The sequence below is a fragment of the Anoplophora glabripennis genome, unplaced genomic scaffold (genome assembly GCF_000390285.2).
Source record: "Anoplophora glabripennis isolate ALB-LARVAE unplaced genomic scaffold, Agla_2.0 scaffold640, whole genome shotgun sequence".
Classification (NCBI taxonomy): domain Eukaryota; kingdom Metazoa; phylum Arthropoda; class Insecta; order Coleoptera; family Cerambycidae; genus Anoplophora; species Anoplophora glabripennis.
Genome location: NW_019416735.1, coordinates 54339 through 69583, shown reverse-complemented (window position 1 = coordinate 69583; position 15245 = coordinate 54339). Strand labels below are relative to the sequence as shown.

Sequence of the window (15245 nt, the reverse complement as noted above, 5' to 3'; positions counted from 1 at the left end):
CATATATTAAAATTTCAAGAAGTTAAAATTGTAATTTTATCGACCGCATTATTTTTATTAATATTTTTTAATTTTGAGAATTTTGTAATAAATTCAAATGCTTTTTATCCTTTTTTAAATCTTTTAACAATAAATAATAATTTGAAAATAATTTGTGAATTTTGACTTTAATTTTACAATTAAATCGTAATTAAATAGCTAACAAAATATTGATAAAACAAGCTTACTTTACCTTAATATGTAAAAACATAACTTTTTAAATGAACAATAGCTTCATTTATTTATTTAATAATAGTAAAATAATTCCGAAATTGAAATTTTAATTAATATTTCGTTTAACAATAATTTTTGTGACATTTTTGTAAATTAAAAAGAATTAAGTATAAAAAATGCATTTTTTCTGGGTTTCAGGTCTATTCTACTAATTCGTAAATAAGCCCATTGTTATTTTTTCGTCGAGCTACCCCAAATTAAAAAAAATAAGTTTCATCGTAGGATGAATAGAAGCCGAGATATTGCAAGATTTACAGCGCGCATCAATTTGAACTGAACGCCTCCGACCGCCGCGCCGGTAGTGTATTTCTAGTTAACATTTTTTATAATAAAAAGCATTCGCCTGACGTTTATTTTTCAGATGTTAAAATAGAACCGGCTTCTTTGACCATTTTAATAGGAAAATACTGGTACAAATTAGTCTCAATTATTATTCGCTTCATCAGTAACTTAATCAAAATTGTACTAGTAAACAGTTAACTAGAAACGACACGCATTTGTTTCGCCAAATCTTACATAAATAAAAATAAAAATTGGAGTAAATATTACAGTAACAAGAAACTACGATAAGTTATCAACATAATGTCGATGTAAATCTAGAAAGCTGATACGAATAATACCTTACCGGTGTAAATATTGTTTTCGTAGTTTTGTAGGTGAAAAACATAAATAACCAGAATCACTGCCTTTTTTCTCTTTTAACGCTGAACTTGTAACAGTTACTAAGCTCTCTCGTCAGTCAAACTATGATTTTCTCGTTGTTTGTCGCCGAAATAATGTAATTTCTGGGCACTTTTGTCGTTAAATGCAAGTGTATGCGTATCACGTTCTTTAACGTTTTTTTTTTGCTGTAAAAGAAAAATGAAGATGGAAATAAATTCGGTATATTAAATCACTGCGTACAGTTGTGGTAAATACACTATTTTGTCTCGTGTGTTCGACTTTGAATCGTAGAAAATAACCGCATGAATAAAACAAACAACGCGTTACGTAAGAAATGAAATAACAGATCTGGGACCAGCACGACCAGTTATTTCAGCTAGCTGGTAACCAATTAATCAGTTTCGTGTTCCACATGTTAATATCAGTACGCCAAAAGTTGGTGGAACCACTGAAGCTCGGATAAATTAAATACGTGTTGATGTAACGACCGAGTAGGTCGAAAGTAAAATATATCTGCTGCTTTCCGATGTGTCACACAGAAAAAAAATTGTTAATATATATCGGAATAATTTTCCAATAAGCGAATCAAGTTACGAGACAATGGGCAATGGGTATCTTACAAGAATAGCCGTCTTTTAGCCTTTCTTATGGAAACTTGCATCTCTCTTCATTCAGAAGATAGTTAAAATTAATAAAAACGCTCCAATTTGCATTTTTTTTCGATATATCCTACTTTTATTTGTTGTTTTCTCGATCCATACTAATAATGACGATAAAGATTTGTCAAAATGCCTTGACACAAATAATTCGCATACAGAGGCGTCCAATTTTTGCAAGAATAGAGCAATGACATTACAAAATAACCTAAAAACATTTATAATAAGTTCGAGATGCATAATTCTCAGTTTGTCACCAGTCCGCTGATATACTTTTACAGTGTAGTCTGCCCACTAGGAATTATAATGTTTTTTTTATATAGGGTGTTAAAAAAAAGTGTAAAAAAACTTTAAAAACGAAAATAAAAACAAGTTAATATATATGAACATAATTTCACAAACAAACGATTTGAAAACCTCTTTTGACGGTATGCATATAAAATACTAGACCGCCAAATTAGTTCGACAAGTACACAGATAAAGCCTCTATCACTATAGGGATATATAAAAAATAGTGCGACTCAAAAAAAATCAGAAGGACGTCCCAATTCAGAATTGGCCACTCTGTATTTTCTCCCACGTCACTTTTGCTAAATAATTAGCATTTACATAAACACCTACGTAGATAGTTTATGACTTATGAGACATTATTTAGCTTACTGATTGATATTTTGGATTCTGACCTACATTAAAATCATATGGAGTTGGCCTTGAACTTTTAATAAGTATTCTCATCAAAGTTAATTGAAGCGTAAAATAATAGTTTACTGATAATTACCAGATTGTTCAACTGTCGACTTATTTTTTAATGTACCGCTATGTTTTAGAACCAAATGATACCAAAGAAAACCCCCAAGACAACCCGACGAACAGACAGACGGATGAAGAGAACAATGAGGAGGTAAGTTTGTAACGTTTTTTAATCTTAATTATAATCGTAAAACGGAATGCCTACTTGATACTTAAGTACATCTTCATCAGGGCTTAAGGTATATCTAGAGATAACAAAAACCTTTGTCTTTTTGCAATAATGTCCCATAAAGATAAAAATCCTAATAAGTCGATATCGGTGATAAAACATAAAAGCAGATCCGTATCGATTGAAATGTAATAATTTTTAATGTATCTAAGTCTTGTCCTTCATCGTTTCTGAGATGCAAATACTAGATCAGAAAAGCAACCTTTTGTCAATTAAAAAGAAACAATTTCTAGTGGACCAGAATCTGCTCTTGAAACAAAATTTTCTTTGTATTTCAAATGAAATATACAAGAAAGGTACTTATTTTCTGTAAATTAGGTATTTTATTACTTGTGTCAATCATACCTATATCTAAATAAGTTTTATATAAAATATTTAGGTATTTATTATTTACTTTTGAATAACAAGAGTTAAGTAAATTCAGTTTAATCGAATATAAACGCAGACAAAACAACAATCATAAATATTTTAGAAGACCTACTTTTTTAAATGATTGATGCCCACTTAATAAATAAACATTAGTTAATGGACCAATTATATACAAAATAAGATCAAGAAAATTAGCGTTACTTGATTGAACATTACAGTACAGAAGAATGCTGTTGACGATTCATTTTTAATGTTTTTTTATGTATAACTCCACCAATTCAAAAACATTAAAATAATATATAGGTAGTTGACTAAACTTGAGATATCCGTGAGATACGCAGATTAAGAAGAGGGTCCGCAATATAGAGTGATAGATACAGAAGACCTTAACAGTACCTCCTATAAAAAATTTTACTTACTTTTCTCAATATAGTTAGTATGTAACGAAGGCTTTGCATTACATTTAAACTTATGAGCGAATTACCTGCTATTACCTTCACTCTATTTATGCCGATTTTAAAGTAGATTTATCTGTATTTGACCCTATTTAATGACAGTGGACAATAAAATGTATTTATTAACTATTTATTAAATAAGTAGTTCTAGTAATAAATTTGAGAAAAATAAAATTTTGAATTTTGACACCCAAACAAGTTCATCAGGGGTGAGATCAGGGCGGTATGTTGGTAATCTGAGAATAGTATAACCTTCATACATTTCAGTATTACTGTGGTTTTCACAGTGCTCTTATTACTGTGGTTTACTGTTTAAATCAGTCTTACAAGCGTTCAAAACTATGTATTTTTCCCACGACCAAGAAAAAATGAATGTGCGGCGTATGCCAATGAACAAACAATACCTACCACGGAACAATAATAATTACTCCGTGGCTGTTTTTTTTTATTATTTAGTTGTCTCGAAAGAGATAAACAGTTATGGCGTTTAAAACAATGGCAAATTAACATTTAATAACGTTATAAGTACCTACAAACTACCCGTTAGAAATTCCTAGTTTCATTTAGTTACGTGTACCTACAGAAACTTTTTTTAATTATAACACCGATGGCGTCATTATTCCTTTTATTAGTCGCGTTATTAAGTAGAAGTGGTCTATTGAACTGATAATATTTTGATTGTGCTAAATATTGGAAAAAATTCTGTCTACGCCGCAATTTATCATGAAATTGGCAAATATTAATTACTACGAAAAGAATATGTTTTTCAGTTATCAGGTGTTAGACATTATTCTAACCGAAAGAAGAAACAAATCAATTTCAGGAGAAGATTTCTCGGAGAGGAAAGGAAATATTCGAACGATCCAAAATGGAATTTGAATGGATAGAGAAGTGCTTTCAGTTGCCATAAAGAATTTCGTTAGTTTTAGGAAAATCGTTTTACTTCGTGATGTAACAAAACCTCATAATAACCGCCTTTCGTATTTTTAGGTTATATATCGAAAATCTGGCGTTAAAATCACTAAAAAAACGAGATTTTTTATTCAAAATTTTGTTAGTTCGCTTGTGTTAGCTACGACCCACTTGCAACACATTAATTGAACTGTTATATGTAAAAACGAATTCGTACTACTCTTCTATCAGTTACAAACGATATTTTTAGTTCATTGAAAATCTGTTTCGTATTGTACGAGAAATGTTTTAACTCGAGAGGTTGCATTTCATCATCTAGCGTGTACGCTGCTCACTGAATCAACTTGCGATAATTGCCGTTTAAAAAATTCCTTCGGCAAAATGGCCGCCCAACCTGAAGTAGGTACCCAATTTGTTTAGGATAGCCTTTAATTTAGAATGATGGGTTTAAGAGGTAGATATGTTCCTGCAATTTACCGTACATGTTCTGATAATCTTTTCGTTTACATAAATATATGTTCAGAAACATTATAAATTACTCCTAAAATTACAGATATTGTACAAAGTTTGGGGATGGGGATCAGGCGATCTCTGAGGCTATGAATTGAAGTCGGATCATGGTTTTACTGTAAAGGTCCACTCGCGGCACATTGTCTTTAAAAAGATATAACTTTTTGCTGTATGGCAAGAAATTTCGATCTAAATATTTCCTTCGAAGCTCAACTACAGTAGATAACGAAGCATAAATGGCAATACCTTGTGGTAGAATTGCAAGGCTAGTAATATATTCAGTTAAATCTTAAGAAAAAAAAAAACAAATACAAAAATGTTTATATATGTATGCCTTCATAATTTTCCTCAATTTTCTGCGTCATACCCCATATACGTCTATATCGCGTTGAGAAGGTAATCCTCCCAGACTTGCCGATCTACCCGGTGAACACTTATTTGTAAACAGTAATTAAGGTTCCCTTACCAGCTCGCCGTTGCTGTCAGTCATATCGAGTGTACTTCTCAAACCATGTATTCAGTCACTGTCAAACCACCGCGGGTATGGTACTATTTTATGTCCCATACCTCATCCGGCTACTGTAACACGTCTCTGGGTATTTCAATACAGCGTTTCCTGAAGTAGCGCGTAGAAAATGGAACTGTAAGCCGTTCAGTTGCGTCGGTTTATTTATTTCGTCTGTGATATTGTAGAATTTACTTGTGATAGACTGTGAAGGTAGATTTTTTTACTGCGAAATATGGGTATCGAGAAGCAAGAGGTAAAAGATTTTTTTTTCCTGAAAAACTAGAGTCTACTAAAACTAATCTAACTAAAGTAGAGTTTTTAATTTCAGTAAGTATTCACAATCTTACCAACCTGAGCAAAAACCGGGCATTCATCATCAAAGCAAAGGCTTCCATATTCTGATAGAATTATACATTTTTAGTTCGTTTCATGTATAAACTGCATATTTTTAAAAAAATATATTCTATTATCAAAAATAAAAAATTGGCTTTTTTACGTGATTGATCTTTGTCATAAAATAACAGGAATACAATATATTTCTTTGAATGATTGCATTATTTACCAATTTCAGTATATGAGGTATGTGTTTTTCTATTAATTATATATTTAAATATAGGTATCATTATTAGTTTTTATTTTGGTATAATTCAATGCTAGTCCAGACATAATTATGACCTATGGAGCACACCCCCCATATCTACATTTAGGAATCTTGTCTGAGCAGCGGTTAGAACATTTTGCATACCTAAATTTCTGGTATCGAAAATATTGTTTGGCTTCATATGTAAAGATTTGAATCAGCTTAATTTTTTTTAAATAGAGTGCGATATTTAAATGAAGTATATCAATATAGAAAAAAGAGAATTTCTCGTATCACCCTGTAGGTTTGTATACTTTAAGATAAAAAACTGCAAAGTCACTATAAACACAAATTTCTCGAGATAAACTTTTATAGCCATAAAAAATTAACAAATATACATTGTAGCAACAATAAGACAATAATTAACAAAGACTTTAAATAATATCTACTTACTTACATAAAGTTTTAAGTTGTGTGTTTTGGTATGCATATATTTGTTTTTTCTTTAACAAAAAGTTAATTTATATTTGGTAATAATTAGTTAATCGACAAANATAATATTTAAATACAATTTTCTATCGTCCACATTTCAAGACAAATATTTCTGCACCAGTTGTTGCTCACGAAGTAAATAATTTCTCACAGTGTTGCCAAATATCCGCTGATTCTAGGCGCGCTAGATTGCTTGTTAAATTCTGCCAGAAAATCGTTTAATATAAAATACAAATAAGTAGGTATAGACCAAGCAAATTAAATTTTTTACTCGAAAAAAGTGCTATCCGCGAGATTATTGTAAAATTGTCGTCTAAAGGACGTCTCATCTCGTGAGTCAAAAACTTTTATTAGCTAACTTTTCTATTTAAACAAATAAGTCAGGAAAACAGTTTTTTCACCTTGCAGGGAAAACCATCAATTTTANTAATTATATATTTAAATATAGGTATCATTATTAGTTTTTATTTTGGTATAATTCAATGCTAGTCCAGACATAATTATGACCTATGGAGCACATAGTTACCCCCAATATCTACATTTAGGAATCTTGTCTGAGCAGCGGTTAGAACATTTTGCATACCTAAATTTCTGGTATGGAAAATATTGTTTGGCTCCATATTATGTAAAGATTTGAATCAGCTTAATTTTTTTTAAATAGAGTGCGATACTTAAATGAAGTATATCAAAATAGAAAAGAGAGAATTTCTCGTATCACCCTGTAGGTTTGTATACTTTAAGATAAAAAACTGCAAAGTCACTATAAACACGAATTTCTCCAGATAAACTTTTATAGCCATAAAAAATTAACAAATATACATTGTAGCAACAATAAGACAATAATTAACAAAGACTTTAAATAATATCTACTTACTTACATAAAGTTTTAAGTTGTGTGTTTTGGTATGCATATATTTGTTTTTTCTTTAACAAAAAGTTAATTTATATTTGGTAATAATTAGTTAATCGACAAAGTACTTTACGCTTTGTGAATAATGAAAGTAATTTTTAAACGTTTGGGAAATTTTCAATCTATGAGACAAGGATCGAATTGCATTTGATGCAGTTCGAATTTACGGTTTACATTTTGAACTGTTCAGCTTTTTTTTGTAAGAAACATAGGTATATAAAAAACCTGGTACAGTTATCATTATTTCAAACTTCGTAACACAAACTATATTGGGATATGTTGACAAAAAAATTGCTGTACCAGGTTCCTAGTTGCATATTTGTAAAATCTATATCAATTCCTATTTTTCCTAATTTTTTTGTTTCAAATAAAAGCAGCGTAGTTATAGATACTGCGAGATCTTTGGTTTAGGAGAGAATAATATTATTTTCAGTCAGAAACAGTGAAACAAGTTTATATAGCACAGCCAGTTAAAAACAACAACAGCAGAATTAAAATAAAAACGGTTTCTATTTTTTTTTCTAATATCTGTAAACTTTATTTCGCTACGGAAATTAGAGTCTGTTTACCGATTACAATTGTAATTTCTTTTTAAATTCCACGAAACAGAGATATTTCCTGACACATCCATGTTATGTTATATCTCCAGATCTATAAAATTCCCCCATATTTCCAGATGCAAGCAATAAAAACGATTTACTTAATAAGTAGTCATAAAATGATACCAAGGAAAATATTGTTAATTGTTTCAATCTATATTTGATTGTAATGAATTTGAAGAATTATTGGATATTCACGAAAAACAGTTATCTACAAACCGTATACATCAGGTACAACTTTCTGTTAGAAACTAAATCAGCAGCACGCCTCAAGCACCAAACGACCTTCAGTTTCAACATAAATCTATTTAAAATACAGGTTCGCATCTACGAAATACGCAACCACACCTAGAAGACATGTTTTAGAAGAGAAATATTGACAAGTGTCATTAAATTGGTCGAAGGGTCTGATTATTTAAAACAAAAAAATGTATTGCAGGCTTCTTATAATTAGGAAATGCCAACGATATGCAGCTTAGTTCATAAACTGGGGATTCCTTTCATTAATTAAGCATTTACATTAGTCCGAAACGAAAACAAAAACTATGTAATTGTATTTTGTGTTGAATTATCAATATTAATATGTATGACATCATTTTCAATAAATTAAACATCGCCTTACTTTATTAGTAATTTAATTTGCATCTTTTTAATTAAGTATTGGGTATGCCTATCGACATTATAGAAGAAAATTTATTTGAATTTTAAATTACCGAAATCGTAAACAAACCGAAGTGAAAAGATATGAAAGCGAAAGTTCTTGATTCTGTGTTAGTTCAATATGTTCTAAAAATGCCTTAAATTATGTATAAATACTAAATGTTTTTTCAGTAGTCAGTTTGTAACGGTTACACCTAATTATTCACAAATGTAGTGCAAAATAAGTCGATTTTTGATCGTTAGTTATTACTTAGGTTACTATTTAAGGAGAAATATTTAGGACGCAAATGATCAGTAATAATTAAAATTTATAAGTAGAACGAGTAGAAATCTAAGTGTGCCGCGCTTTCTCTATAAGCAAGTGCAATCAGTTTAGACGCGACAGGAAGAAGTTCGTTTTTACTGAGGGGTAGATACACAATCATCGAACTGACTTTAGAATCATATAACAATAAGTCAAAATACGGCTTTAAAAAGCATCAGAACTGCTTTAGAATACCACAAAGTACGTCAAAGTCGCTTCCGATTGCATTCAAATTTCCTCAAATTGCGAACCACCCCCAAAATATTTCAAAAGCAGCAGATTATAATTTACAATAAGCATTCCAATGACATTTTTCCTTCATTACTTATTTCAATTAAAGTAAATGTAAATGTATCATTGGATTTTTAATTGAAACTAATTTCTAAAATAGAAAATAAACGAATAAAATTGAACTTGTTCACGTGACTCATCTGGAATGTCAAGATATTCTGATAAAAAAAATATTTAAAAAACCCGATAATGTACTCCTTATGTATTTATTTATTCGCGTTTTTTGGAATTATTTAGAACAAATTGCAACTTTTACTGGAAATAGCACTTTATCACACGCAATTTATGCAAATATTTCGAGAATTCTGCATGTATACAACAATTACTTCGCTTATCAGTCACAACACTATGTTTCCTAAACATCAAACAGAGATCAGGGTTTCCAACGCCGTTAACAATGTTAACATTTGTAAAGTGGGAAATCATTATGTACAAACATAAACGCAAACATATTAGAAATTCCAAGAAACGTAAAACAAAATGTCCGCACAACATTTCACAATCAATTACCAAAAGAATCACTTTATAAAAAGTGCATACATTTTACGTAAGTAAATTATTCTTACTTTATCTGCATACAATTTAGTAACACATTTTTTTATCAAAATCAGAACAATATTAACGGTTCAGATGACTTCAACAATAAAGTTATTTGTTTGTTTTTCTGAATCTTTACGATGCAAGCTGAAATTCTATTTCACAAGTCAAAAAAAAAATAAATTGTATTAAATCGTAGACTGCAATATTTAGATTCCCGCATCGAACAAAGTGTACCAATCTAACAATTTCGTAGAAAGAAGTGCCAATAATACCTACGCTAATTAAATAACCTGTTACTGTATGTACCTACTTAGCAATTTGCCCAGTGAAGGTAAATACCCAAACTCTAACTAATTTATTTGTTTAACTTATTTCAAGCTTATTGTTTTTCATGTCTCTATGTAATGAAACAATTATACGTGATAGATTGACGTATCTCAGGTTTTTAAACATGTTCCTTTTTCATACCCACGGATCATAAAAAATATTAATGAAACACGTATGGTATTGATTATATTCATAACATATTGCGTGTTTTTCTAAGTTTCCTGGACTGAAATTTTGAAGTCTTGAAAAGAAAATCAATAAAGCATTGTATTTTTATATACTACTTACTTGTTGAAGGTTAATAAACATACTCTAATGAAGGTTGTTTCCGCTACAACACCAATTGCATTTTAATAATCTATCGAAATAATTACTGGCATAAAAATGTAACTGTTCCTTTGGACACATACGAATGTTATGCAGTATCAAATCGCATTGGAAGAACTTGATTTATTAAGTCACTTGATTACGCAAACGACCCAGATTCCTGCAAACCGGTACTACTACCAATTTTTAAACCGTTTTGCAAGGTTCTTTACCCATTTATTTGCCTATAAACGTTGTTAGCCTTTAGTTAGCCCTTTAATATTCACTCGCTTATTTATATAAATAAATATCCATTTGCGCTCAATTTTTACGTCCGCAAACGGCGAGATTTGTTGAAAATATGTAGTTTTGCATTCGTTGCGGTTCAAATACCTTGTCGATATGGTGGAAAACCATTATTAAAACGATTAGTTTCGCCATGACCCACATGTTTATTGGGAATCACTTAACGTGCCAGATATGCCAATACGACAAGGGTAATTTTATTAAAAATTAACTCTAAAGAGACACCGAAGGTCAAGATCAACTAATCGCGTATTAAACAGCTCCATATACCCAGATTATTTTGTTCCAGTAGAAATTAATTTATTCCTACATAATTTTTCATCGAATCATCTTATATAAGAAAAAAAGTCGTTATTTTTTAGAATCATCGTATGTATTTAGCAAGAATAAAGTTCCTTTTTGACTTAGTCATCCACAACACCTGGTAGTGTGGTTAACGTAAAATGAAAACAACCCACACGATTTTGCAAAAGGATCGGTTTAAAAATGAAGTCTTATAGATTGAAGTCGCTTACAGACGATAATGTACATTGCCCTAGGTGTCAATGTCAAGGTCAGCCTTACAATTGGGCAGTAATAACAAATGAAACAAGGCGTTGTCAAATATAACACTAATAATGAGTACCGTCAACGTGGCATTGGATTTACAATGTTTTTTTATTGCGTCGTTTCGAGTTAACCGAAATAAAAAACATGAAAGAAAAACCTAAGTAAAATAGAGTCTGCTGAAGACTTTAGCATAGGCTAAACATGGAATACACAATTTCATGTTGAAATTTCGTTTCCACAGGGTGTGGCATTGGCTATTTAAAAAAAAATAATATATTGCACCGCCCTAGTTTCGTTACCTAAAGTTATATTTTTTTTGCAGAAATTACCGTATCCCAAGTCGGTGTTCTTCATCGTCAGCAATGAGTTTTGTGAAAGGTTCAGTTATTATGGAATGCGAAGTAAGTATACACAAAATGTCTTTATTAATTTATTTTTACCAATTAGTACTCACAAGTTTTCGTTTAATGTTGCAATATGGAATTCCAATTACTTTTGTAACACGTAATGTGGATAAAACAAGTGTTCAAGGCTAATATGTATGCAAGTATTTTGCTTTATATGTACAGTCCGTATCATTTATGATTTTCTTTACTGTAAACAACAAACACGAATCAGTAACGAGGTTTCTCAATACTTGAATATTTTTAACAGGTGTCTCGTACACTGTTTTACATTTTTTTTTTAAGAAAACTGGTACTTATTATCAAATAGCTTCACGAATTTTTTTGTTAGCATAGGCGTAAGTCTTAATAAAAGTATTTTTTTTAAAACAAAGCGTTCTACCGTGGTGAAAGTTAGGCAGCGTACTTTTAAATACTTTATTTTGTAAACCAAGGATTTTCTTCCAGCCATCCTCGTCCTCTACCTCACCAACATACTACTCTACAGCGAGGCGGACGCCAAAATCGTATACCACGCCTTCACCGTCCTGGTGTACTTCTTCCCTATCCTCGGGGCCATCCTGTCCGACAGCTTCCTGGGCAAATTCAACACGATATTCTACGTGTCGATGGTGTACGCCACGGGCAGCATCCTCTTAGCCCTCGCGTCCGCCGAACCCATAGGTCTTCCGCAGGCGGGATTCTCGATATTCGGGCTGGTGCTGATCGCCTTCGGCACCGGCGGCATCAAACCGTGCGTGTCCGCCTTCGGGGGCGATCAGTTCGTCCTTCCCCAGCAGGAGTTGCAGCTGTCGAGGTTCTTCTCGCTGTTCTATTTCGCCATTAACGCGGGTAGTTTGATCTCCACCTTCCTGACGCCGATTTTGAGAAACAACGTGCACTGCTTCGACCAAGAGAGCTGTTTTCCTTTGGCTTTCGCCGTCCCCGGGGCCCTCATGATCATCTCCATTGGTGAGTAGCCAACGTGTTTTAATTTGTGAAAGTAAGGCTAAGAAATTGGGTTTTACTTTGAATGTACTGATTTTTTTAGATGCCTTATTTAAAGTAATTAATTTTAGACGTGTTAATTTTAGACGTGTTAACTTTAGACGTGTTAATTTTAGACGTGTTAATTTTAGACGTGTTAATTTTGGACGTGTTAACTTTAGACGTGTTAATTTTAGACGTGTTAACTGAAAGAAAATTTTGAATAAACATCCTGTACGACACATCATTTGAAAGAATATTTTATGCTACCTTCAAGTATCTAAAGATATACAGTAGTATTTCATCAAAATAAAGTGGAAATTATTCACTGCTAATTTCGATTTCCAGTCATTTTCGGTCTCGGAAAACCCCTCTACAAAATCAAGAAACCAGAAGGCAACCTGATCGTGCAAGTAACCAAATGTATCTCAGTAAGTATCTCTTACACCAAACAGTACAATTTTTTCGATTCTATAAGATACTGTAATCGAGCATATTTCCGCAATTCCAGCACGCCATATCCCAGAAGTGCAAGTCTTCAGAGAAAAAAGAGCACTGGCTGGACCACGCCGAACCTAGATTCGGCGCGAAAATGGTGAACGACATCAAAGCTACCTTGAAGGTGCTCATCATCTACATCCCCTTACCGATCTTCTGGGCGTTGTACGACCAACAGGGCTCCGGCTGGACCTTCCAAGCGGTTCGAATGGACGGCAACATCGGATTCTACACCATCCTCCCCGATCAGATGCAAGTCATCAACCCGCTCCTGATCCTAGCGTTCATCCCCCTGTTCAGTTACGTGGTGTATCCCGTATTCGCGAAATGCAACTTCCTGAAGACCCCCCTCCAGCGTATGGCCTGCGGGGGTTTCCTCGCGGCAGTCGCTTTTTGTGTATCGGCGTTGATATCGATCGCCTTGGAGGCAACCTACCCCGTGGTGCCGTCCAGCGGCAATATTCAAGTCAGGGTGTACAACCCGTCGAGTGGGAACCTTACGTTCGAATCTTCAGAGTTAGGTATCTCCGGATCCCTGCCCCAGTACGGTTACTACGTGAATAGAGATATTTCCTTCAGCGGAAATAACTCGGTCCAGTTTACTTTCAATGAGGAAGAGACGTCATTTCTACTGGAAGATGGAAAGGCTTTCGGCTTTTATCTGTCTGATACTGGAGTGAGTTACTATGCGGACGATGTGGAGAAGAGCGAGGATGGATATCCGAAAATCAGGTAAGCTGGTGACCCGGTGAAACATAAAGATATGTTTTAACATAACCTTAATCTTATTTGCCAAAGTCACTGGCCACGTGGCTTATAATCGTTCATGGCTCTGTACTCCGGGACATATAAATTTTAATTTAAATTAACTTCTTTCCAGAACTCTGTCATACAGCTCCACTGCGAATATAACATATTCTAGTGGTGACGAATCCCTGAGTGTTGAAAACGGGGATGATTCTTTAAAAAGTTTATCCTCCCCCGGATCTTACAGCATCGAAGGCTTCGAAGGGACCACAACGTTCAAGTTGGGAGGAACGTACACAGTCATGATTAACGTAAGAAAATCGCAGAACGATGTCTTTATTTCATGCTTGACGTTCGAAACGTCCTCCGAAGATTGTATTTAAAATTAATATTGAATTTACACTTACAGCACGCCACGGCTAACTTTGAAACCGTCACGGTGACCGAACCAAACAGCGTGCACATGCTGTGGTTGCTCCCGCAGTACATCATCATAACCGCTGCGGAAATCATGTTCTCCATAACCGGTTTGGAGTTTTCGTATTCGCAAGCTCCCGTTTCGATGAAGTCGCTGATGACTGCCTGCTTCCTTCTCACCACGGCGTTTGGCAATCTCATCATCGTCATCATCGAGTCCGCCAAAATATTCGACAAACAGGTATGTACTTAGATCGAGTCATTCACTGCAATCGAATATTGTTTTTTTTTCTTTCAGTCCAACGATTTCTTCCTTTACACCGGTCTGATGGTGGTGGATATCTTGCTGTTCACTTTCTTGGCGATGAGGTACACTTACGTCATTCCAGAGGATACGGAAACCGAGGAACTCAACAGAGAAGACGCGGAAACCAAAAAATTGTCGAACGGAATCGAAAACCCGTCGTTTACGTCAGTCGACAATTCCACTGCAAAGGAATAAAGTTTGTCTAACGGATGAAATAGCGTTTAAACGTTTGAAATAATTTAAGTACCTACCCCCTTAATCTGGAATCACATTATTTATTGACTGAAGTTAGATAAAGTGAAAAATGTTATGTATATACATATGTAAATATATTTTCTTTTATTAAAAAGAAATAAAATGCTAAATTATTGATATCCTTTATTTTGTGTTTACCTTTTATAACCGACAAAAAATTCCGTACGAGAAACAACTACTCTGAAGACTAAAGCTCCTTCCAGCATTAGTCCGCAGAGTAGTTGTTTCCAACAATACGTTAGTTAAAAACTCTATTTCAATTAATGCGACAATAGTCTCCCTCTTTCACCCATACATCGAATTCACAATTTAAAAATGTTCGACGAAATATAACATTTTTAAACGTTTTAAAGATGTCTAAAGCATTGTCGAGGCCCCAGAATCAACATTTTAAAAAAACATTAACAGGAGATTCAGATTTGATTAAAATAAATTGTTTTTCAAATATTTTAACAAAATTAA

The 15245-nt window shown here is 33.1% G+C and overlaps 1 protein-coding gene across 3 annotated transcripts in view; it reads left to right on the top strand.

The window, feature by feature from the left end:
* Nucleotides 1-14902, top strand: part of LOC108911052 (peptide transporter family 1) — a 26236-nt gene extending 11334 nt beyond the window's left edge. For 2 of the 3 annotated variants that reach the window (XM_018715878.1, XM_018715877.1), the window contains exons 2-9: nucleotides 2420-2493; nucleotides 11512-11590; nucleotides 12041-12544; nucleotides 12908-12990; nucleotides 13071-13789; nucleotides 13938-14115; nucleotides 14214-14462; nucleotides 14520-14902. In XM_018715878.1, the coding sequence (XP_018571394.1) occupies nucleotides 2420-2493; nucleotides 11512-11590; nucleotides 12041-12544; nucleotides 12908-12990; nucleotides 13071-13789; nucleotides 13938-14115; nucleotides 14214-14462; nucleotides 14520-14723 (2090 nt within the window). In that variant the 3' untranslated portion in view covers nucleotides 14724-14902. Of the gene's footprint in view, nucleotides 1-2419; nucleotides 2494-5341; nucleotides 5579-11511; nucleotides 11591-12040; nucleotides 12545-12907; nucleotides 12991-13070; nucleotides 13790-13937; nucleotides 14116-14213; nucleotides 14463-14519 lie in introns of those variants that run through there. The other variant, XM_018715879.1, reaches the window with a different exon arrangement.
* Nucleotides 14903-15245: the final 343 nt, after the last annotated feature.